At 45.1% G+C, this 27,189-nt stretch overlaps 1 protein-coding gene across 1 annotated transcript in view; it reads left to right on the forward strand.

The window, feature by feature from the left end:
• Positions 1 to 27,189, forward strand: part of LOC120062327 (disks large homolog 3-like) — a 129,498-nt gene that overhangs the window by 18,260 nt on the left and 84,049 nt on the right. The window contains exon 4 of the mRNA XM_039012210.1: positions 5,422 to 5,532. Coding sequence (XP_038868138.1) covers positions 5,422 to 5,532 — 111 coding nt within the window. The remainder of the gene's footprint in view (positions 1 to 5,421; positions 5,533 to 27,189) is intronic.

Consider the following 27,189-nt stretch of genomic DNA (forward strand, 5'->3'; position numbering starts at 1 on the left):
TGAGAGGGCAGGGGGCACCCTTGACCCTGCTGGTGTCAGTTGACCTGCCTGTCAGCACTGCCATATGGGAACAGAGCCGTCACAGCAAAGCTCACTTATCATCTCACCGATAACATATTCAGAAGCGTGCAGCGACTCAGCTACATGTTTTGTTAAAGTACCGAACCGCAATGACAGTCTACAAGCATTCATTTGAAATATGATACAACTGTCTGTATGTCATGCTTTTTACGGGATGAGGGATGTGTTTAACTCAAGCTCTTGCTCAAGTGGGTGTGGTTGGGGTCAAGTAGCCTGCATGCTTCTGTTAGTGTGGTGTCTATATTACACACATCAGCCTCGTGTTAAGGGTAAGATCAGGACACGCTTTCAATTCTGCTGGGAGGACAAAGAAGCGCTGGAGCCTTGATCATCCGGATAGTAATCAATCCAATTTTGTCCCGAGCCTTTTGTGACCTTGGCCTAGTCTGAAGGCTGCCCTCTGCTGTCTGTTAAGGGTCTGTGCGGGTTAAGCTGTGGCAGTAGCCACAGCAGCTCACAGGTAGGCAAAGCCTCTGTGTCAGATTTAACTTGTCAATTAACACAATAATAAAACCTATGGAATTTTAAACACTATACTATTGCTAACCAGGAGAAAGCCTGTCTCATTCTTCAAAATGTTCTTTGTAGAATCTTTGAGATTGAGAATGTTTTTATACAGAACCTTTCTCCATTAAGGTTCTATAAAGAACCATTAAAAGGGTTTTAATGATAGTGGAGCCCTTTTTGGAGCCATATAGAATCTGTTGTAATAGTTCTTTATAGAACCTTAGGAAAGGGCTTTATTGTAGCACCATAACGGTTCCATTTAGAACCATATGAGCATGGTTCTTTATAGAACCTTCAAAAAAGGGTTCAGTACAGCATCAAAAAGGGATCCGATATGGTCACAATCCAAATAACCCTTATTTGACACTATATAGAACCATTTGTTTTTAGTGTGTAGGAATTACTCCTGTCATGTTTGTCATGTTCAACAGATCTTTGACAGACTGGTCCGTCCAGTCCAGTTTATACTCTGGCTTTACTCTATTTGTTCTACGGGGCCCCGGTGACTGTTTGCACAACAAATATCAGTCAGTCAATGGTCGTTAGCAGAGAGGCAGGCGGAAAGAGTGCCCACCCGCTATATTACTCATAGCTACTCATAAAAGTTGTCCATAAAAAGGTCCATAAACGTTGACTCTTTACTGGTTCTACTGTATTGGACTCTTCTCTGGCAGTGTACACTGTGTGAATATCCATCTAGCAACGCTCATCCAAATTGTTCAAAGGTTTTAAAAACTATTCTAATAAATGCAGCAGTTGGATATTGGATGAAGATACTCCAAACGTTTTGAATTGTTGTATTCAGATATTAGCTTAATTATAGCAGATAAAACATTTTACTGGCACAGAGGTCAGGGATTTTGGTGGGAATTCGGGTATTTAATTTATTGTCCAAGACACCTTTTTTGTTGTTGTTGATTTCACTCATATATACATGTGCTTATTGTATCAGGTATTTAAAAATATACATTTTGTGTCAAAATAAAGAAAATGATATGTACCTCATTTGCATAAACATGCCAGCTGTATTTACATATATGAATAAAGTAACAGAAATGAGTGGAACAGGGCTACAACCACCAAACACCTGCTCTGTCTAGACCTACCTGTACTCACCTGCTTTGTCTAGACATACCTGTACTCACCTGCTCTGTCTAGACCTACCTGTACTCGCCTGCTCTGTCTAGACCTACCTGTACTCACCCGCTCTGTCTAGACCTACCTGTACTCACCTGCTCTGTCTAGCCTACCTGTACTCACCTGCTCTGTCTAGCCTACCTGTACTCACCTGCTCTGTCTAGCCTACCTGTACTCACCTGCTCTGTCTAGCCTACCTGTACTCACCTGCTCTGTCTAGCCTACCTGTACTCACCTGCTCTGTCTAGCCTACCTGTACTCACCTGCTCTGTCTAGCCTACCTGTACTCACCTGCTCTGTCTAGACCTACCTGTACTCACCTGCTCTGTCTAGACCTACCTGTACTCACCTGCTCTGTCTAGACCTACCTGTACTCACCTGCTCTGTCTAGACCTACCTGTACTCACCTGCTCTGTCTAGACCTACCTGTACTCACCTGCTCTGTCTACACCGACCTGTACTCACCTGCTCTGTCTAGACCTACCTGTACTCACCTGCTCTGTCTAGACCTACCTGTACTCACCCGCTCTGTCTAGACCTACCTGTACTCACCAGCTCTGTCTAGACCGACCTGTACTCACCTGCTCTGTCTAGACCGACCTGTACTCACCTGCTCTGTCTAGACCTACCTGTACTCACCTGCTCTGTCTAGACCTACCTGTACTCAGCCTGCTCTGTCTACACCGACCTGTACTCACCTGCTCTGTCCAAACCGACCTGTACTCACCTGCTCTGTCTAGACCTACCTGTACTCACCTGCTCTGTCAACCCTACCTGCACTCACCTGCACTGTCCACCCTACCTGTCCTCACCTGCTCTGTCTGGACCTACCTGTTCTCACCTGCACTGTCTAGACCTACCTGTACTCACCTGCTCTGTCTAGACCTACCTGTACTCACCTGCTCTGTCTAGGCCTACCTGTACTCACCTGCTCTGTCTATGTCTACCTGCACTCACCTGCTCTGTCTAGACCTACCTGCACTCACCTGCTCTGTCTAGGCCTACCTGCACTCACCTGGTCTGTCTAGGCCTACCTGCACTCAGCTGCTCTGTCTAGACCTTCCTGCACTCAGCTGCTCTGTCTAGACCTACCTGCACTCACCTGCTCTGTCTATGTCTACCTGCACTCACCTGCTCTGTCTAGACCTACCTGCACTCACCTGCTCTGTCTAGGCCTACCTGCACTCACCTGCTCTGTCTAGACCTTCCTGCACTCACCTGCTCTGTCTAGACCTACCTGCACTCACCTGCTCTGTCTATGTCTACCTGCACTCACCTGCTCTGTCTAGACCTACCTGCACTCACCTGCTCTGTCTAGGCCTACCTGCACTCACCTGCTCTGTCTATGCCTACCTGCACTCAGCTGCTCTGTCTAGACCTTCCTGCACTCACCTGCTCTGTCTAGACCTACCTGCACTCACCTGCTCTTCCTAGGCCTACCTGTACTCACCTGCTCTGTCTGCCTACCTGCACTCACCTGCTCTGTCTAGGCCTACCTGCACTCACCTGCTCTGTCTAGACCTACCTGCACTCACCTGCTCTGTCTGCCTACCTACACTCACCTGCTCTGTCTAGGCTTACCTGCACTCACCTGCTCTGTCTAGACCTACCTGTACTCACCTGCTCTGTCTAGGCTTACCTGCACTCACCTGCTCTGTCTAGATCTACCTGCACTCACCTGCTCTGTCTAGACCTACCTGCACTCACCTGCTCTGTCTAGGCCTGCCTGTACTGACCTGCTCTGTCTAGACCTACCTGCACTCACCTGCTCTGTCTAGGCCTACCTGCACTCACCTGCTATGTCTGGCCTACCTGTACTCACCTGCTCTGTCTAGGCCTACCTGCACTCACCTTCTCTGGCCTACCTGCACTCACCTGCTCTGTCTAGACCTACCTGTACTCACCTGCTCTGTCTGGCCTACCTGCACTCACCTGCTCTGTCTAGACCTACCTGCACTCACCTGCTCTGTCTAGGCCTACCTGCACTCACCTGCTCTGTCTATGCCTACCTGCACTCAGCTGCTCTGTCTAGACCTTCCTGCACTCACCTGCTCTGTCTAGACCTACCTGCACTCACCTGCTCTTCCTAGGCCTACCTGTACTCACCTGCTCTGTCTGCCTACCTGCACTCACCTGCTCTGTCTAGGCCTACCTGCACTCACCTGCTCTGTCTAGACCTACCTGCACTCACCTGCTCTGTCTGCCTACCTACACTCACCTGCTCTGTCTAGGCTTACCTGCACTCACCTGCTCTGTCTAGACCTACCTGTACTCACCTGCTCTGTCTAGGCTTACCTGCACTCACCTGCTCTGTCTAGATCTACCTGCACTCACCTGCTCTGTCTAGACCTACCTGCACTCACCTGCTCTGTCTAGGCCTGCCTGTACTGACCTGCTCTGTCTAGACCTACCTGCACTCACCTGCTCTGTCTAGGCCTACCTGCACTCACCTGCTATGTCTGGCCTACCTGTACTCACCTGCTCTGTCTAGGCCTACCTGCACTCACCTTCTCTGGCCTACCTGCACTCACCTGCTCTGTCTAGACCTACCTGTACTCACCTGCTCTGTCTGGCCTACCTGCACTCACCTGCTCTGTCTAGACCTACCTGCACTCACCTGCTCTGTCTAGACCTACCTGCACTCACCTGCTCTTCCTGGCCTACCTGCACTCACCTGCTCTTCCTGGCCTACCTGCACTCACCTGCTCTGTATAGACCTACCTGCACTCACCTGCTCTGTCTAGACCTACCTGCACTCACCTGCTTTGTCTAGGCCTACCTGCACTCACCTGCTTTGTCTAGGCCTACCTGCACTCACCTGCTCTGTCTAGGCCTACCTGCACTCACCTGCTCTGTCTAGGCCTACCTGCACTCACCTGCTCTGTCTGGCCTTCCTGCACTCACTTGCTCTGTCTGGCCTACCTGCACTCACCTGCTCTGTCTAGGCCTGCCTGTACTGATCTGCTCTGTCTAGGCCTACCTGCACTCCACTGCTCTGCCTAGGCCTACCTGCACTCACCTGCTCTGTGTAGGCCCACCTGCACTCATCTGCTCTGTCTAGGCCTACCTGCACTCACCTGCTCTGTCTAGACTGCCTCATTAATTAAAGTGTGTAAATAGCAGGATACCCTCGGTTTAATGATCAACACGCTTGGCTCTAGATTAAACAGAGCTATACATACTTTACATTATTTGCGAGAGCAGACATAATATCACTATCCGAGTGTTCATTTTCAGAATCAAATTTTGTAAGCATTTCAACTTTATTAAATGAATACTCTATTTCAATTCCACACAAAATGAACTACCATCAAAATAAAGTTATCTTTCTTGTGATGTAAGTGTTGTGACGGTGCGTTAAATCCCTGACGAAGGTTTAGCGTAGATTCAACGATAAGACAATGTATTCCATTGATCCCATTTCCACCATTACCGGGATGTGCTTGACAGGTCATTACAAACATTTCCACGGTCATAACGTTAATTGGAAAAAACGTCAGGCACAAGCAAGTATAAAAGAGTCACAGGAGTCAAATGAAAGCAATCAATCCAGCGACCATTTAAGTGACAGATTGATTTTTCACCCCTCAAACACAGGAAATAGATTGCTGAAAATGACAGCTCCTCGGGTGGGCGGGGCATGCGTGTTGCTATATTAATCAGGTATTGATCCATTCCGTCCTGTCCTTCCTACAGAACTCTGAGGAGGAGGGAGTGTCGCGGGTACGAGTGACCAGCAGGAGGAACCCTCAGAAGGTGGAGCATGTGTTGGGGCTGGTGAGCCGCTACCACATCGAGACGCCTAAGGTCAGTCACCCAGGGTCACCCATGGGTCAAATGAACGCTCCATAACGTAAAGGAGCACAAAAAGTTTCACTCACCCAATCAGTGTCTCTCTCACACTCCTGTCCCAGCTTGCTCATTGAAGCGTCACATGGGTGCCCTTTCGTTTTTTTTTTCATTAAGCTCAATGACCTTTTTGAACATTTTAATAATCAGAGAAGGATGTCACAGCTCCTGCATCACACGGAATCACAGAAAAATCCCAGAGACTCAAATCAGTGATATCAGTTGTCATGACCACAGCCTTTAGTACAATTCATCATATTGTTGATATGAGAATATTTTCAATTGTTGTAGATTTTGATGGTGCGGGTTTCTGAAATTCCACCTCTATTTTGCATTTAGATATTTGTGGAGATGGAGGCTGCAAAATTGCTCAGTTTGGGTATTATGTCAAATAAGGAAGTGGCAAGCATGTTGACAGCCGTTTCAACTTCATATGTAAACACTGGGCAGATGATGGGGCCTGGTAGTTCATGGTATCTCTTCTAATTTGGTAAACTGTCATACTTTCGAATATCTTTAAAAATATATATGTTTTGAGACAATATGTAAATGATGTAAATCATGATTGTATGATGAATCATCAAAGATCGAAAATATGTCTATACCACAGGAGGTTGGTGGCACCTTAATTGGGGAGGACGGGCTCGTGGTAATGGCTGGAGCGGAGTTAGTGGAACGGTATCAAATACATCAAACATGGTTTCCATGTGTTTGATGCCATTCCATTCGCTCTGTTCCAGCCATTATTGTGAGCCGCCCTCCCCTCAGCAGCCTCCAATGCTCTCTACTGTATGTTAGAGTAATCTGTAGCAGGTCACGTTACCTCAGAATGGAGGGGTGTGACTCACCTGCTGTCACACAGCCCCTGTGTCTGTCTGTCTGTCTGTCTGTCTGTCTGTCTGTCTGTCTGTCTGTCTGTCTGTCCGTCCGTCCGTCCGTCCGTCCGTCCGTCCGTCCGTCCGTCCGTCCGTCCGTCCGTCCGTCCGTCCGTCCGCCCTCCCGTCCGTCCGTCCGTCCGTCTGTCAGGGAGGGGGAGGGAGGCCTCCTGTCCATGTACCCTAGTACAACAGTACAGTACCATGGAAGGCCTTGTTTTCACATGCCTTCCCAATAACAACACGCCCAGCGGCACACGGCAGCATAATACCCACAGGCTCTGGCTTTTCAGCTGAGCCGAGAACTAGTGCATGGGGCGGGGGCGTGAGGAGAGAGGTTCGGGGGGTAGAGGGTAGGTCGCTGCTGCCTGGGTTGAGGCACGGTGGTACAGGATCACTGTGCTCTATGGTAATGTAATATCAGCATAAAAGCACAGTGACAGTACAGTTTGACTCAATGGTGCTCAGTGAATAGCTGGGCTGGATAATATGGAGCTGGGTGGGTAGTGCTGAGTTCCTCTCTCTCTCATGGAGGGAGGGAGCCGAGGAGGCGCCGGGGGAGGGATGACTGAGCGAGGGAGAAATAGAGGGAGAAAGGGAGCGTGGGGGAGGATGGAGAGAGTTAGGCGGCAGAGAAGCGAGGGCCGGTGCAGTGCAACGCGCAGTCAGAGCTGGAACGGACACCCAGAGCTCAGCCTTCATTGGGTTGCCATGGTCACCACATTCCTCCCCCTGCCTGCATCCCTACAGATAATTCTGCCTCTCTCTCTCGCTCTCTTTCTCTCCATTTTTCATTCCTTCTTTTGCATCTCTCTTTTATTCCCAGTCACATTTCCAGCCATACTATACACACACGCATCCGTACATCCTCAAATGATGCTGTATTTAGCATGGATCATGTGATTTAAATACATTGCTTCACTGCAGGAATTAAATGTGTAAATATACGGACGTGATTATGCAGTCTCATGCACACACTTGTCTTTATTCTCTCTCTATCTCTCTCTCCCGCTCTCTGTCTCTCTCTCTCTCTTTCTCTCTGTCTACCACTACACCTTACCTATCCAACACCCCTCCACCACTATACCTTACCCTATCCAACACCCCTCCACCACTACACCTTACCTATCCAACACCCCTCCACCACTACACCTTACCCTATCCAACACCCCTCCACCACTATACCTTACCTATCCAACACCCCTCCACCACTATACCTTACCCTATCCAACACCCCTCCACCACTATACCTTACCTATCCAACACCCCTCCACCACTACACCTTATCTATCCAACACCCCTTCCACCACTACACCTTACCTATCCAACACCCCTCCACCACTATACCTTACCCTATCCAACACCCCTCCACCACTACACCTTATCTATCCAACACCCCTCCACCACTATACCTTACCTATCCAACACCCCTCCACCACTATACCTTACCTATCCAACACCCCTCCACCACTACACCTTATCTATCCAACACCCCTCCACCACTACACCTTACCTATCCAACACCCCTCCACCACTATACCTTACCCTATCCAACACCCCTCCACCACTATACCTTACCTATCCATCACCCCTCCACCACTACACCTTACCTATCCAACACCCCTCCACCACTATACCTTACCTATCCAACACCCCTCCACCACTACACCTTACCTATCCAACACCCCTCCACCACTATACCTTACCTATCCAACACCCCTCCACCACTATACCTTACCTATCCAACACCCCTCCACCACTACACCTTACCTATCCAACACCCCTCCACCACTATACCTTACCTATCCAACACCCCTCCACCACTACACCTTATCTATCCAACACCCCTCCACCACTATACCTTACCTACACTATTCTTTTGACTTGCCCTTTTCCTCATGTTTTCTTCCATCTCTCTCTCTCTCGCTCTTATTCTTATCCCCCTCTCTCTCTTTCTCTTATCCCCTCCTTTTCACTTGCTCTCTCTCTCCCTCTATCATTATTCTATCAGTTGGATGTGCTGTGTTGGTGGAGCAGCTGTTCTCTGCCACTGGGGCCTATTAATAGGAGTCACAGCCGTGGAGCCTTTGTTTCCTGTCTCTGTGTTTCTGGTAGAGCAAACTGTAGGCTCCTTGGCAGGTTATATTCTGGTTCAGTGCAGAGTGTGTGTGTGTGTGTGTGTGTGTGTGTGTGTGTGTGTGTGTGTGTGTGTGTGTGTGTGTGTGTGTGTGTGTGTGTGTGTGTGTGTGTGTGTGTGTGTGTGTGTGTGTCATACCTCCACAGGTCAGAGTTTTGACCATTGATCAATTGTATGTCTTATGTCAATTCCTCTGGATACATTCCTATTGACCATGTTGATAATATTTGCTGTATGGTTGTTCTTTTTCATATTGCTGGGAAAATGATGTCTTGCTATATTGAGATATGATGTCTTGCTATATCCTTTTTCTTCTTCTGAGGAAACAGGTGGATAGTGTGCTGATGTAGAGATTCATCCTGAGAGAGACAGACCTGTGCCTCTAGCCATCTCCAAGGTTCCCTGCAGTTAATTAAAGGGGAGTTTCACCCTGGCTCTGCCATGGCATATAGTCATTACTATATTAACAACATTATGTTTTATCATAAACATCAACATTATCCAAACCACAAGCTACAACTAGCACATTTTCATTTCACTGATAGAATCAGGAAGTGCCCCTGTGTATTCGTCTGCTCATAGTGAACCACTAAGTCTGGCATTCATAGCAAATCCTGACACCACCCGGTAGTTAGAGGGGGCGTGTCCACAAACTTGAATAATGGCGTTGTTTACTTAGAACGACCAACACACAGTAATCTCAGAACTTCTCTAGGCAAGATATTTTTGAAAACATTTGTTTCTCACTAATGGTTGTCATCATGCCTGTGTGGTGTTCTGTGCTAATTACAAACAAGCGCGGAAATGAACTTTCCAGAGATTCACTCCCAATTAACAGAGATTCTGCCAGTTGCTTGCGTTGCGCCTATCACGAATGATGCAGTGACCAAAGATTATCAGAGGAATTTTCAGGCTGAAATGATGGGAAATCCATTTCGACGACAGCGGAGAAGTGATGCGATACCATAAAAAAAATTCTGTCAAAACAAAAGATTCTCAATTAGAGTTAACCTAGCGTTAGCTAGCTTGCTAGCCTAGATGGGTAAGTTAGCAAGCTAACGTTACAGTCCTGTATTGAACACTGAAAGCCATTAGCTAAATCATGGAGCTATCTTTTGGTATACACACTGTCAATCAATTTCGCCTATGCCATGGTAGTCACTGTTAGACTGCTAGCTACCTTCAGCAGAGTAAACATGTTCTATCTCCGACTGATGTTAGCTAACGTAAACTAGCTAATGTTACCAAATACGAGTCTCAATTTGGTAGCTATCTATTCCACCCTTATCTATAAAACACAAGCTGACTGCTATTGACAAGAATGATATGTCAAAGTCAATGGGCTGGGGAAGGTTTACAGACAGTACTTTGAGATGAGGAAGGTTTTTTTGGTTGTGCAGGGTTGTGCTTAGACAGTACATGCATTGTTGTGTATGAGAGGGATTGGGGTGCCATTTCTCCTCAATCTCCCATACACAACCATTCATACTGTGTAAGAGCTGTCTTCCTAAGACTGTTCACACCTTCTTTAGCCCATTCACTTTGTTGACTGATCTTTCCTCTCAAAAGCAGCTCCCAATGTCCCCCACATTGTCCCTAAACAATACGCTATTCGGTCCCATTCGGTTGACACCTTTACCAACAAAGGCGTGTTGCCCTACGTCCCTTCCGCAAAAAGTGTAAAATGCTAAGAACACAACCATGTCTTTCCAGGAGACATGCAGTACCAGCAAATATTCTGCAAGAGGACAAAACAGTTGGTGGTTAAGAAGCCCTACAACACTTTCGTCCGAGTCCTATCCAGCTGGCCGTTCACTGCAGACCGGAAAAGACCATCGCCATAAGCATAAAGAGTCCCAGCTTCCCCAGCCCACCATTGCCAGTGTACCGAAGCCGGATAAAGGACTTATTCTGCGTTTACACAGGCAGCCCAATTCTGATATTTTTTCACAAATTGGAAAAGATCTGATGTGATTAAGACCAATTAGTGGAAAAAAGATCAGAATTGGGCTGACTGTGTAAACGCAGCCAGTGTGGCTCAACATAAGACAGTGATTCCCAAACTCGGTCCTAGAGACCCCAAGGGGTACACATTTTAGTTTTTGCCCTAGCACTACACAGCTGACTCAAATAATCAAAGCTTGATGATCAGCTGTGTAGTGCTATGGCAAAAATCTAAACGTGCACCCCTTGGGATCCCCAGGACCGAGTTTGGGAATTCCTGGCCTAAGACCATGTACAACATGGGGTCTCCAACCCTGTTCCCGGAGAGCTATCCTCCTGTATGTTTTTGCTCCAACCCCAGTTGTAACTAACCTGGTTCAGTTTATTATGCTACAATGGCACACGCAGGCAAAGGAATTTTGTTTCTGTATCTATAATCCAGTCCAGGAAGAAGCCCAGGCACCACACGGTATTATGTGTAAGACAAAAAACAAGCAAAATTATACTTTGAACAACAGTTGAACCATGCCAGCATAACATCAACATTAGGGTAGACTAGTTGAACATACAACAATATCTAGCCTAATAAAAATAAATAGGGCATAACCTTCAACCTTTAGACAGTATCTACCTACAGCCATGTCTATCAGGCATGCTTAGGCAAATATTTGTAATTTTTTTAAGTAAAACCAGCTTCAGTTTTAGAGATTTACAATAGTAAATTGTTGTATTATTGTTTCTCCTCACTGTTTGCTTGTAAACTTAGCTATATATGGCTATGCAATACTATGCAATATCTGTTTGGAATCGTATCTTGCATCATGCCTATAATTTTTTGATTGAAATGCATCCAAGGTCATAATCATAACCAATGTCAACCCTCGTCAATTTTGTTACATAGCCAACTAGTAAATTACTTACAGTTGCTGATGCGACACGTTTGCTAACAAGTTACAAATGCGAGGCAAGTGGCGCAGCAGTCTAAGGCACTGCATCTTAGTGCTAGAGGCATCACTACAGACACCCTGGTTCGAATCCAGGCTGTATCACAACTGGCCGTGATTGGGAGTCCCATAGGGCAGTGCACAATTGGCCCAGCGTCGTCTGGGTTTGAGCGGTGTAGGCCGTCATTGTAAATAAGAATTTGTTCTTAACTGACTTGCCTAGTTAAATAAAGTTTAAATAAAAAAATATATAAAAAATAACAAGTTAGCAGGCACCAGGCTAAATAGCTAGCCAACTGCAGTCATGTACTAATGTTTGCTGGTAAACCTAGCTTTAGGTGGCTGGTTGTAAAGTTGTAGCTTGCTGTTTAGTAGCTAGCCATACCTATGACTAAAAAGAGAATAGGTTTTACAATTGATACAAAATATATATTTGTGTCATATATATGGCTACTGGTAGTTGTTTAGCTAGCTAAATTAGCAAACAGAAAAATAATTTAATTTCACCCCACTGTAACAGCAATACACAATATGGGTTTCAGTAGATAAACTAAAGTTAGCTCGGTGCTTTGCAGGACACATAACTTACTTAGCTAGGCATCGTATTTGTTATCTGCCCTCTTGGTGCTGGCATTGGCTGTAGCTGAGCTTCTAACGTTAGCTAAATCCAACCTTTTGTTTCGAATCCTATTTGCTATATTCCGGTTGAAACATGTATGGTCGAATATCACCAATTTCAGTTGTGCCCAAAGGATTGTTGTTAGTGTCTGCCTCCTTTTAAATAAAGCCTGCCTTGAGGGAGGGACGGGGGCCAGAGCAACACAAGTTGTAGTCTTTCAGCAACTGGAAAATTGTGTCTGCTTGTATATTTAGCAATGAATCCGCCGATAGCAACATCGATGAAAGAAGTCCAATGGCTCTATCGAACAAGGACAACCATATCGACACCCACAAAAATGTTTAGTACGATCAGTAGAACATAGAGCCATCGCGAAATGCCACAAAGCAGGACTACATGTATTTTTTGATTTTAGATTTATTTTTAGATTTTAGGGTGTATCATTCAGTGCACGAAGCCCTGAACTGCCTTCCTCCTGGGCAACTATGTGTGAAACACATCTCACTGTCCTAGAAATGCCTCAAACAAGCCCAGATTCCCCATGGTGAAATTCCCCTTTAAGATAACAAGAGAGGATACGGATGGGTTATGGTGTGACTGCTCCTTTAACTTCTCTAGGGTATGTGGGACGGTAGCGTCCCACCTCGTCAACAGCCAGTGAAACTGCAGGGCACCAAATTCAAAGCAACAGAAATCCCATAATTTAAATTCCTCAAGCATACAAGTATTTTACACCATTTTAAAGATAAACTTGTTGTAAATCCAGCCAAAGTGTCCGATTTCAAAAAGGTTTTACGACGAAAGCACACCAAACGATTATGTTAGGTATGAACCAAGTCACAGAAAAAGACAGCCATTTTTTCAGCGAAAGAGAGCAGTAACAAAAAGCAGAAATAGAGATAAAATTAATCACTAACCTTTGATGATCTTCATCAGATGACACTCATAGGACTTCATGTTACACAATACATGTATGTTTTGTTTGGTAAAGTTCATATTTATATCCAAAAATCTGAGTTTAGACGGGACGCTACTGTCTCACTTGGCAAAAAGCCTGAGAAAATGCAGAGCGCCAAATTAAATTACTATTACTATGATTAAATTACTATGATAATTACTATAAAATCAAACTTTCATTAAATCACACATGAAAGATACCAAATTAAAGCTACACTGGTTGTGAATCCAGCCAACATGTCAGAATTCAAATAGGGTTTTTGGCGAAAGCATACGATGCTATTATCTGAGGAAAGCACCATTGTAAACAAAGAGAGATACGCATATTTCAACCCTGCAGGCGCGACACAAAACGCAGAAATAAAAATATAATTCATGCCTTACCTTTGACGAGCTTCTGTTGTTGGCACTCCAATATGTCCCATAAACATCACCAATGGTCCTTTTGTTCGATTAATTCTGTCGATATATATCCAAAATGTCCATTTATTTGGCGTGTTTGATCCAGAAAAACACAGGTTCCAACTTGCTCAAACGTGACGACAAAATATCTCAAAGGTCACCTGTAAACTTTGCCAAAAAATGTCAAACTACTTTTGTAATACAACTTTAGGTATTTTTTAACGTTAATAATCGATACAATTGAAGACGGGATGATCTGTGTTCAATACAGGATTAAAACCAACTGTAGCTAGCTTTCTGGTCTCGTGCCTCTAACAAACCTGACACGTCGAGTGACAGGTCAAGATGGCTGTACTTCTTCATTACACAAAGGAATAACCTCAACCAATTTCTCAGGACTGTTGACATCCAGTGGAAGCCGTAGGAACTGCAAGCAGGTCGCTTAGAAATCTGGTTTCCCAATGAAAACTCATTGAAAAGAGAGTGACCTAAAAATAAAGAAAATCTGAATGGTTTGTCCTCTGGGTTTCGCCTGCTAAATAAGTTCTGTTATACTCACAGACATGATTCAAACAGTTTTAGAAACTTCAGAGTGTTTTCTATCCAAATCTACTAACAATATGCATATATTATCTTCTGGGGATGAGTAGCTGGCAGTTGAATTTGGGTATGCTTTTCATCCAAACGTGAAAATGCTGCCCCCTACCCTAGAGAAGTTAACTTCTTATGGCTGCAAGGGGCAGTATTGAGTAGCCAGTTAAATCGTGCCCATTTCAAACGGCCTCGTACTCAATTCTTGCTCGTACAATATGCATATTATTATTACTATTGGATAGAAAACACTCTCTAGTTTCTAAAACCGTTTGAATTATTTCTCTGAGTGAAACAGAACTCATTCTGCAGCACATTTCCTGACCAGGAAGTGGAATGTCAGAAATCGATGCTCTGTTCAACTTCCTGCCTATACATGGGCATGACACGTAAGAGTCTACGTACACTTCATACACCTTCCCCTGGTTGTCAAGAGGCGGTGAGAGAAGAAATTTCGTGTTTATCTTGGTCTGAGGTGGAATTAAAGCTCTTTGTATGACGTGACCGTCCATTTCCTGTTTCTGGAGCGCGCGAAAGGGGACATGGATTTGCCTTCTGTTTAGCTGTCGTTATGGACGACTAACATCTCCGGTTTAGATTTTATTTGATACATGTGACCATATCATCGTAAAGTATGTTTTTTCAATATAGTTTAATCAGATTATTGAAATTTTTTCGGGAGTTTTGCCATGTTCCGTTCTCTGACTTTGTTGACGTTGGAGAGATCCGTGCCACTTGGCAAGTGCCCATGCTAAATCAAGAGGGAAATTTGCCATTCCAGATCCAAACAACGACTGTTCTGGACAAAGGACACCTTGTCCAACATTCTGACGGAAGATCACCAAAAGTAAGAAACATTTTATGATGCTATTTCTAATATCTGTCGTGCATGTGAACTGGTCGTCGGCGCCCAAGTGTTTCTGGCTATTGTGGCTACGCTAATATAACGCTATATTGTGTTTTCGCTGTAAAACACTTGATAAATCGGAAATATTGTCTGGAATCACAAGATGCCTGTCTTTCAATTGCTGTACACTATGTATTTTTCAGAAATGTTTTATGATGAGTATTTAGTTATTTGGCGTTGGTGTCTGTAATTTTTCTGTCTGCTTTCGGTGCAATTTCTGACTGTAGCTGCAATGTAAACTAGGATTTATACCTGAAATATGCACATTTTTCTAACAAAACATATGCTATACAATAAATATGTTATCAGACTGTCATCTGATGAAGTTGTTTCTTGGTTAGTGGCTATTTATATCTTTATTTGGTCGAATTTGTGATAGCTACTGATGGAGTAAAAAACTGATGGAGTAAGAAAAGTGGTGTCTTTTGCTAACGTGGTTAGCTAATAGATTTACATATTGTGTCTTCCCTGTAAAACATTTTAAAAATCGGACATGTTGGCTTGATTCACAAGATGTGTACCTTTCATCTGGTGTCTTGGACTTGTTAATGTGTGAAAGTTAAATATTTAAAAAAAATATCTTTTGAATTTCGCGCCCTGCACTTTGAGCTGGCTGTTGTCATAAGTGTACCGACGTCGGGCTTGCACGCCAAACAGGTTAAGACAGCAGGAGAGGATCAGGATGGGTTTTGGTATGACTGCTACTTTAAGACAACAGGAGAGGATATGGATGGGTTTTGGTGTGACTGCTCCTTTAGGACAGCAGGAGAGGATCAGGATGGGTTTTGGTGTGACTGCTCCTTTAAGACAACAGGAGAGGATAAGGATGGGTTTTGGTGTGACTGCTCCTTTAAGACAACAGGAGAGGCTACGGATGGGTTTTGGTGTGACTGCTCCTTTAAGACAACAGGAGAGGGTCAGGATGGGTTATGGTGTGACTGCTCCTTTAAGACTGCCTCGACGTCCTCTCTCCTTACATGGGCATGCATCCTGTCAGGTGACCAGGGAGTAGTCACATTGCTTCTCAGAGAGTGCATAGAAATGACCGAAATGCTCTCTACACATTACACATGCTGTGTGTGCAGGGGGTGGGGGTGTTGCTATGGTGATAATGGGTGTGTGTGTGAGTGTGAGTGTGTTTGTTCTTCCAGGTGGGTTTATATAATGGGGGATGTGAGCGCTAGGTGACAGTACGCTGACAGGCAGATGTGCTGTGAGGCTGTGAGGTGGGATATGCTGTAGCCCTCCCATAAGCCAAAGGAAAGGTCCTTCCTTGACACCGTAAATCACAGGTCTCCCCTTTTCATTTGTCAAGGGAGGGTCAAGGGTTACCGATTTAATTTCAGAAGATAAATCACCATATATTGTTGATACAAATCTTCCCAGCAGTCCCCAAGCCTTTAATTAGACACAGTGTTTACCTAAACAAACACAAACACATGTTGGTCAGGTGCGAGGTAAATTAGTATGTCTTCATTATTCGCTTCTAGACATTTCTATTACCTGATATTGACCCTGCTTTAAGGATAAAAGAGAAATTCATTGTCATTTTGGATATTGGTTATTTCTATAACCAGGTTTCCATCCAACATTTTTATGCGGGTAAAGTACATGTCGGATAAAAATGTCATAACAGACCTGATGGAAACAGAATTTTTTTTCGGTAAACTTTCCAAATGTCGATAAAACAAAAGGTGGGATCTTTTTGTGTCAGTAAAAATAATTATGCAAGAAATGTCGATGGAAATGCTATTATACGCAAATCTCGGGATATGTTGTCGGAATTGGTTCAGCCACCGGGCTTCTCCATGCATCGCGCCGACAGAGATAAACACCTCTCTGGGAAGAGGAAGGGCGGGGGTGTATGCTTCATGATTAACGACTCATGGTGTAATCATAACAACTTACAGGAACTCAAGTCCTTCTGCTCACTCGACCTAGAATTCCTCACAATCAAATGCCGGCCATTTTACCTACCAAGAGAATTCTCGTCAGTTATAGTCACAGCTGTGTACATTCCCCCTCAAGCAGACACCAAGACGGCCATCAAGGAACTTCACTGGACTCTATGCAAACTGGAACCATATATCCTGAGGCTGCATTTATTGTGGCTGTGGATTTTAACAGAGCAAATTTGAGAACAAGGCTACCTAAATTCTACCAGCATATTGATTGCGTTACACGCATGGGCAATACCCTCGACCACTGCTACTCTAACTTCCGTGATATATACAAAGCCATCCCCCGCCCACCCTTCGGCAAATCCGACCACAATGCCATCTTGCTCCTACCGTCTTATAGGCAGAAACTTAAACAGGATGTACCAGTGACGAGAACCATTCAACGCTGGTCCGACCAATCGGAAGCTACGCTTCAAGATTGTTTTGATCAATCACGCGGACTGGAATATGTTCCTGTCAGCCTCAGAGAACAATATCGACCTATACGCTGACTCGGGGAGTGAGTTTATAAAGAAGTGGATTGGAGATGTTGTACGGTGACTTAAAACCTACCCTAGCCAGAAACCGTTGATGGATGGCGACATTCGCGAAAAACCGATAGCGTGATCCACCGCATTTAACCATGGAAAGAGGTCTGGGAATATGACTGAATATAAACAGTGTAGTTATTCCCTCCGCAAGGCAATCAAACAAGCGAAATGCCAGTACAGGGACAAGGTGGAGTCGCAATGCAACGGCTCAGACACGAGACGTATGTGGCAGGGTCTACAGGAAATCACGGACTACAAAAAGAAAATCAGCCACGTCACGGACACTGACGTCACACTTCCAGACAAACTAAACACCTTCTTTGCCCGCTTTGAGGATAATACAGTGCCACCGTCGCGTCTCGCTAACAAGGACTTCCCCCCCCCCCCCTCTCCTTCGCTGTGGCTGAAGTGAGTAAAACATTTAAATGTGTTAACCATCGCAAGGCTGCTGGCCCAGACGGCATCCCTAGCCGTGTCCTCAGAGCATGCGCAGACCAGCTGGCTGGTGTGTTTATGGACATATTCAATAGCTCCATATCCCAGTCTGTTGTCCCCACATGCTTCAAGATAGCTACCATTGTTCCTGTACCCAAGAAGGCAAAGATAACTGAACTAAATGACTACTGCCCCGTAGCACTCACTTCTGTCATCATGAAGTGCTTTGAGAGACTAGTCAAGGATCATATCACCTCCACCTTACCGGCCACCCTAGACCCACTTCAGTTTGCGTACCGCCCCAACAGGTCCACAGGCGACGCAATTGCCATCACACTGCACACTGCCATATCCCATCTGTACAAAAGCAATACCAATGTAAGAATGCTGTTCATTGACTACAGCTCAGCATACAACACCATAGTACCCTCCAAGCTCATCATCAAGCTGGAGGCCCTGGGTCTCAACCCCGCCCTGTGCAATTGGGTCCTGGACTTTCTGACGGGCTGCCCCCAGGTGGTGAAGGTAGGAAACAGGAAACAACATCTCCACATTGCTGACTCTCAACACTGGGGCCCCACAAGGGTGTGTGCTCAACCCCCTCCTGTACTCCCTGCCATGCACGCCTCCAACTCAATCATCAAGTTTCCAGACAACACAACAGTAGTGGGCTTGATTACCAACAACGACAAGACAGCCTACAGGGAGGAAGTGAAGACAGACGGAGTGTGGTGTCAGGAAAACAACCTCTCACTCAACGTCAACAAAACAAAGAAGATGATCGTGGACTTCAGGAAACAGCAGAGGGAGCATCCCCCTATCCACATCGAAGGGACAGTAGTGGAGAAGGTGGAAAGTTTTAAGTTCCTCAGTGTACACATCACAGACAAACTGAAATGGTCCACCCACACAGACAGTGTGGTGAAAAAGGAGCAACAGCGCCTCTTCAACCTCGGGAGACTGAAGAAATTTGGCTTGTCACCCAAACCCTGACAAACTTTTACAGATGGACAATCGAGAGCATCCTGTCGGGCTGTATCACAGCCTGGTACGGCAACTGCACCGCCCTCAACCGCAAGGCTCTCCAGAGGGTGGTGCAGTCTGCACAACGCATCACCGGGGGCAAACTACCTGCCCTCCATGACACCTACAGCACCCGATGTCACAGGAAGGCCAAAAAGATCATCAAGGACATCAACCACCCGAACCACTGCCTGTTCTGACCGCTACCATCCAGAAGGTGAGGTCAGTGCAGGTGCATTAAAGCTGGGACCGAGAGACTGAAAAACAGCTTCTTTCTCAAGGTCAGCAGACTGCTAAACTGCAGTCACTAACTCAGAGAGGCTGCTGCCTACATTGAGACCCAATCACTGGCCACTTTAATAAATGGATCACTAGTTACTTTATACAATGCCACTCTAAATAATGCCACTTTAATAGTATTGACATATCTTACATTACGCATGTATATATCACATGTATATACTCTATTTTATTTATAATGTTTACATATCTTACATTACTCATATCACAAGTATATACTGTATTTTATTTATAATGTTTACATATCTTACATTACTCATATCACATGTATATACTGTATTTTATATCATCTATTGCACCTTGCCTATGCTGCTCGGCCATCGCTCATCCATATACTTACATTTAGATATTCTCATTCACCCCTTTAGATTTGTGTGTATTAGGTAGTTGTTGGGGATCGGTGGATTACTTGTTAGATATTACTGCACTGTCGGAACTAGAAGCACAAGCATTTCGCTACACTCGCATTAACATCTGCTAACCATGTGTATGTGACAAATACAATTGGATTTGATTTGATGTTGATATTGATATAATGAACATCTAATCAAAGTAAACTTGGAGTCACGTGATGACGTTTTGTGGTCCTCCCACTACGACTCGTCAGGAAAGCAAGTGGTTTATTAGACTACAGATTAAATAAATTATGATGAACTTCACAGGGTGGTGAAAACGCACGGTGATGAGCTTGATGCTCCTTTCAATAAATATCAAGGGTCTTATTCTGGTGACGTGATGATCGATGCTTGGCTGCCGTTTGACAAGTAAAAATAATCTCTCTCTTTAGTCCATAATAATCTGATCGTGTAGACTATACGTGCGCTTTGGCCAACAGCAGGCTGTTGCTAGAGCGCACGTGCCCATACCAGAGTGGGCACACTCACTATATAACGCAACATTTTTTGTGAGAAAAGCATCAGTAGAGTTGAAAATGCCATGGAAACCCGTTTAACTTTTTCACCGCAAAAAAGGTATTTTCTTATGTGCCCTACGTCATCACGCACGGTCTCAAGTCAATTTGATGGAAACACATCTCTGGTGGGAAAATGTGCATGTAGTTTTTATGCTGATATTAAAATCTGTTGCCAATTGGATTTAAATCCAGTTTATGATATCCCTCTCAGCATGAAACATGACATACTGTAAACAATCTTTATAGATGTGTTCCATCTCAGTAGAAACGCTCCTCTGTGTAAGTGTTTTGTAGACATCCTACTTGACTCCTGTAAACTAAGGAGAATCCTGACCACTGGTTTGACAGTGCAGCTGTGGTAACAACACAGTGAACACATTTAGCTTTTAGAAATTACCCTCTGAGCAGAGGCATCTGTTCCTAGACGCATCTGAGCCCTCAGCGTGTGAGTGTGACTGCACTGGGATATGGACCCACTGTTAGGATAGTATACTGCTATACGCACTATTCCCAAGCTTCAAGGACCAGTAAAGCATTTGATCAGAATGACTGTATATACAATGCATCCATGTCAGTCAGTAATAATAATCTTAAAGGCACATCCTTGCTACCGTATAAGCTAATATAATGCACACTATGCCGAGTTGGAGACTATTTCATAGAACCTCTGGTCTGATTTGCCATTGGTAACCTCCTGTATCCCTGTTCCCCTCTTCCTTCCTCTCCTTCTTTCCCTCTCTCTCTCTCTCATTCCATCTCCCTGTCCTGCTTACACAGAGAGTACTGGTCATTGATTGGTTCTAAGGAGAACTAGCAAAATGTTTTATATTTCATATTATATAATCTTTAAAGGAATAGGATTCTTTTCCCCAGAGGTACTACAAACGCCCACATGCACTCGCATACACACACACACACACACACACACACACACACACACACACACACACACACACACACACACACACACACACACACACACACACACACACACACACACACACACACACACACACACACAACATATCTGTGTTCATAGAGTGCAGGCAATCTCTGTTTCTTTGCTGCTCTCCTCCATCTCTCCTGCCTGTACTGTATCCATCTATTTTCATTCCCTCTGTCATATTGTGCCTTTTATACTTCAAACGCCCTCGCTGCATACCGCTGGACAGTAAATATGATGCAGGCGATGGGTAAGAGAGATATAGAGACAAGAGAGGCAGAGGGAGAATGGTTCCAACATGTGCTCGGTCATGTGTGCCGTGATGGATATGCTTGCACCGCCTTCAAGCAGCTCCTTCAAGCAGCTCCTTCAAGCAGCGCCTTCAAGCAGTGCCTTCAAGCAGCACCTTCAAGCACCTCCTTCAAGCACCTCCTTCAAGCAGCGCCTTCAAGCAGCGCCTTCAAGCAGCGCCTTCAAGCAGCGCCTTCAAGCACCTCCTTCAAGCACCTCCTTCAAGCAGCGCCTTCAAGCAGCGCCTTCAAGCAGCGCCTTCAAGCACCTCCTTCAAGCAGCGACTTCAAGCAGCGCCTTCAAGCACCTCCTTCAAGCAGCGCCTTCAAGCAGTGATTGGCTTGGACAGAAGTTGTGACTGCGTCTTCGTAACCGAGATGGGCACTCTCAGTGGCACCGCTCTCTCCGTTAAAAATGTAAATGTTCCCCCTTCTTTCTGCTCCTCTTGCAGAATCTCCAGAAGTTACAGGAATAGAATATCATGATAATGAAGTGAGTTACTGTTGCATGTAATTAAGTGTGGCTGAGCCTGCTGTTTGTGCCTCCGGGTAGGGCTGCAGTAGCTGTGTACTGGCTGTAAGCACTCACTTAGATACACACACACAAACACACACACACACACACATACACATACACATACACATACACACGTCTACTCTTAAGATATGTCCCCGGACACACACCAAGGTGCATACATATTCTCATATTTACATATTCTTCATGTACACACTAAGACAGTGATTCCCAACCTTTTTTGGTTATTGTACCCCGAATCACATTTTGCTCTATCCGTAAATCCCACAAAGTACCCCCTCATGTGCACCTTACCAGTAGGCTTATGGTCTCATGAGTCTTCTCAAGTACCCCCTGTGGATTGGCCAAGTACCTCCAGGGTACCCCCAGTACCTCCTGTGGATAGGCCAAGTTCCTCCAGGGTACCCCCAGTACCCCCTGTGGATAGGCCAAGTTCCTCCAAGGTACCCCCAGTGCCCCCTGTGGATAGGCCAAGTACCTCCAGGGGTCCAAGTAGCCCAGTTTGGGAACCAGTGCTCTAAGGTACTCTCTTCATAGATAGTTTCTCTCTTTCTCACAACTCAGACACTGTAAATATACTCTCTTCCCCCACACACCCAGTTCCATCTCACCACCACATTGAATGAATAATGTACATATACAGGTCTTTAATGCAGATACTGTAACACACACACACACACACACACACAAACACACACACACACACACACACTCCAGTTATCCAAAAGACCATGAGCCGTGGTGTCTGTTAGATGGAGCTCTTATCAACACTTACACTTATAAGCTTGCATAAATAGTACACTGGCAGTCATCACTGACTAAAAAACGTAACCACACACATAAATACATGTCCATCCATACTCTCTCTTCCTCGACGTCTCTCTTCCACATTCTCACTCCCTCTCTCACTCTCTCTCTTCCTCCACCCACTCGAAAGCCCAAGCGTGTAATCTTGTTGGTTGCGTACATATGTGTTGATGTCATCATTGTGAACATGTGAGATATTTCCCCAATGGTTCTTCAGTGTACCATGGAGTCTTAGATGCACGGAACAGCATTGTTTTCTAATAGATATACTAGTCTCTCCCTGTCAGTACAGGGCTCTGGTCATCATACTATGTTTGATCTCGGTGTTTAGTAATACGTGATTCAATATTGTCCCAGGCTTGCTGAAAATGGAATACATTGGTATAGGTAGAAGAGGGAGGGATCTATAATATAGTGATTTAGAGGCACCCTTTATTACAAGGCAAAGCCCTATAATGGTAATAGATTTTTGTATCATAACCCCTAGTATTTTTTTGATAATATACCATTTGTAACAGGATTGTCATGTGAATGTGAGGCGCAACAACACCTGTTTCATTGTTACATCACGTCTAGATGTTCAGCACCACAGCATGACATTAGCCCTGAGGGTGTCAATCAATGGCCCAAGACAACAAAGCTCCTATCATTGAACCAGAGATGACCGTAGATGCCCAGGGACCGGTCCCAGGAACAGGGCTGTAAATTGGAGGCTGTCTGTTGGATTTTGGCTGCATTGGAACCAGGGAATACATGGATTTCGAATAGCAGAGGTTATGATCTGGCCTATCTTTTACCCCCAAAACACAGTTCACACATATGAAGGAGACACATGTGACTAGGTAATAGCCCTTTCGTGTGTGAGGGAGTGTCTTTCCTCCCTATGCAGTGAACGGTGTGGTTTACTAGTCAAAAGTTTGGACACCTACTCATTCAAGGGTTTTTCTTTACTTTTTATTATTTTCTACATTATAGAATAATAGTGAAGCCATCAAAAATATGAAATAACACATATGGAATCATGTAGTAACCAAATAATTGTAAAACAAATCAAAATATATTTTTGATTTTAGATTCTTCAAAGTAGCCACCCTTTGCCTTGATGACAGTGTTGCACACTCTTGGCATTCTCTCAACCAGCTTCACCTGGAATGCTTTTCCAACAGTCTTGAAGGAGTTCCCACATATGCTGAGCACTTGTTGGTTGCTTTTCCTTCACTCTGCGGTCCAACTCATCCCAAACCATCTCAATTGGGTTGAAGTCGGGTGATTGTGGAGGCCAGGTCATCTGATGCAGCACTCCATCACTCTCCTTCTTGGTCAAATAGCCCGTACACAGCCTGGAGGTGTGTTGGGTCATTGTCCTGTTGAAAAATAAATGATAGTCCCGCTAAGCGCTGAGCGTTCACCTACTCTGCGTCTCACAAAGACACGGAGGTTGGAACCAAAAATGTCATATTTGGACTCATCATACCAAAGGACAGATTTCCACCGGTCTAATGTCCATTGCTCATGTTTCTTTGCCCAAGCAAGTCTCTTCGTCTTGTTGGTGTCCTTTAGTAGTGGTTTCTTTGCAGAAATTTGACCATGAAGGCCTGATTCACGCAGTCTCCTCTGAACAGTTGATGTTGAGATGTGTCTGTTACATGAACTCTGTGAAGCATTTATTTGGGCTGCAATCTGAGGTGCAGTTAACTCTAATGAACTTATCCTCTGCAGCACAGTTAACTCTGGGTCTTCGTTTCCTGTGGCGGTCCACATGAGAGCCAGTTTCATCATAGTGCTTGATGGTTTTTGCGACTGCACTTGAAGAAACTTTAAAAGTTCTTGAAATTTTACGGATTGACTGACCTTCATGTCTTAAAGTAATGATGGATTGTCATTTCTCTTTGCTTATTTGAGCTTTTCTTGCCATAATATGGACTTGGTCTTTTACCGAATAGGGCTATCTTCTGTATACCACACCTACCTTGTCACAACACAACTGATTGGCTCCAACGCATTAAGAAGGAAAGAAATTCCACAAATTAACAAGGCACACAAGTTAATTGAAGTGCATTCCAGGTGACTACCTCATGAAGCTGGTTGAGAGAATTCCAAAGTGTGCAAAGCTGTCATCAAGGCAAAGGGTGGCTACTTTGAAGAATATATTTTGATTTGTTTAACACTTTTACTACATGATTCCATATGTGTTATTTCATAGTTTGGATGTCTTCACTATTATTCTACAATGTAGAAAATAGTAAAGGTAAAGAAAAAACATTGAATGAATAGGTGTGTCCAAACTTTAGACTGGTACTGTAGGTGGCGTGGCCCCTTTAAGAGCAGCCAGTGAAGCGCTCAGTCCTGTTGCTGCTGCTGCTGATGATGGCAGTGCTGCCAGTTGATTGGCTGTGGTTGTCAGGGCTGAGGTTGTGGAGGGATGCTCTGTCTCCCCCTCTCCGCCTCTCGCTCTTTTCTCTCTCCCTCTCGCTCTCTTTCTCTCCATCTCGCTTGCGCGCCTCCCTCTGTATAATCCACATCTAGGGCAAGCTGATTGAGAGCCAGTCCAGTGCTCAGCTCCTCTCTGCAGGCTGAGAAAAGAGAGAGAGAAAGACATAGAAACGCTGCTTCTCAACGCAGGAGGAAAAACAGGAGGAAGAAAACGGGTTTGGAAAAAGGGAAGAGAAATACCGAGGAAGATTTCATCTGAGGATATCATTTATACCTGTACATATTGTTTATATATATATTTGTACACACGCATATAGATATTTATATACATATATCTCTGTATATATCTGTGTATTTGTGCTTGTCTGTTTATACTAATATTTTTATATGTATTTGTGTGTGTGTGTGTGTAAATATATATAAACAAATTAATATATCTATGAATTTCTATACATATCACTGTGAAACAAGAGCGGCGAGAGGAAAATGTACCATCGGGGCTGGTCTCTGATTGTGTGATCGTATACAATATTTTCAATATTATTTTCTTTTATCTTCTACGTCAAGAGGAAGGAAGACTACGTACTCATTTTTTGTTTTCCTGTTGCTACTTCCCCCTCCTCGCTCTTTTTTTTGTCATTTGAGGGGAATGAAGAGAGGAGAGTAACAAGATTTGGAGAAAAAGGGAAAATCTGTCGAATTGCTGTGATTAGTGTTATTTTCGTCGGTATTAGCGCTCTGCGAGCCGATCGCAGTGTGCTGCGTGTGATCTGAGGAGGCAGCAGAGAGAAAGTGCCACACCACGCCGCTCAGCGCCAGCCCAGCGCCAGCCCAGCACCAGCCCAGCCAGCATGCACAAACACCACCACTGCTGCAAGTGCCCAGAATGTTACGAGGTGACCCGCATGGCCGCCCTGCGCAGGATGGACGCCCCTCAGTACCAAGAATGGCAGGCCGAGCCCTATGGATACCCGGCCGGGTACGGGCCCGGAGGCGGGCAGACCTTACCCCAGCCTCCAGTCTCAGGGGGAGGAGGAGGAGGAGGCATGGGAGGAGGAGGGGGCACTCTGGGGAGAAGTAAAGGCAAGATGACGTCTGCTGGGGGTCCCGGAGGCCCAAACCCCAAGGGCCAATCCAAGGGCGGCACCAAGGTGAATGGCAACAATTCTGGTGGTCAAGCAGGTTGGTGGCCGGAGTGCACCTGTTCCAACCGGGAGTGGTACGACCAGGTAACTACCTCAACTTCCTCAGCTGGCCTCATGGCCTTCTGTCCCACGCCTCTGGGAGCGTAGGGATTAGGCAGATGGGCAGTGGGTGAATGGGATTTGATACGAGGTTGCTGGGTTGGAACAGACACGAGTGTGTACATCTTTAGAGGTGCTCATCTGTCTTGGTGGAGCCTGTTGTGCTGTGGTGTGGTAGAGAGCAGCCGGCGCTGATGCCTCATATTCACTCCTTCATCCCAGCCTTCTGCTCTAATACAGATTCTCTGTTCATCTGGTCATTCTCATTCATTCATTTAGGGAGTAGTGGGCTGTTTCCTATACATTGTTCAACTATACAGAACAGGCCGACTATTCTCCATTCACTTCATCATAAGAATGCAATGCCTTACATAAAGGTCAGATGGGATTGAAATTGCTTATTTAGATTATTTCATCTAAGGCCTACGTTAACATTACAGAGTAAAACAGCCCTGCATTGGTTTTCATCCTACAGCCACAGTGTAGAGGCGATAGGGAGATATGCGTTGAAAGCTAAATGATGCTAAAGCCGGCTCATTACACTGAAATGTAGACAGACATTTGTCTCCTCTATCGGCCCGTTCCAAAAAAAACAACATTTTGCCTGACACGAACACCCCATATGTGATGCATGTTTCTCACAGATGAACTAATGAAAGGGTTGTCTCTCATCAGGCAGATTTTCAGTAGAAAGAGGGAGAGGAGATGGAGATGAGAGAGGGGAGAGGGAGGGAGGAGAGAGGAGAGAAGGAAGAGCTCCATTAAGATGTCTTATGTCTGTATGCGGCTAGTTATTCCTTATAAAATGTTCATTTGTCCTGAGAT

The sequence above is a fragment of the Salvelinus namaycush genome, chromosome 17 (assembly GCF_016432855.1).
Source record: "Salvelinus namaycush isolate Seneca chromosome 17, SaNama_1.0, whole genome shotgun sequence".
Classification (NCBI taxonomy): domain Eukaryota; kingdom Metazoa; phylum Chordata; class Actinopteri; order Salmoniformes; family Salmonidae; genus Salvelinus; species Salvelinus namaycush.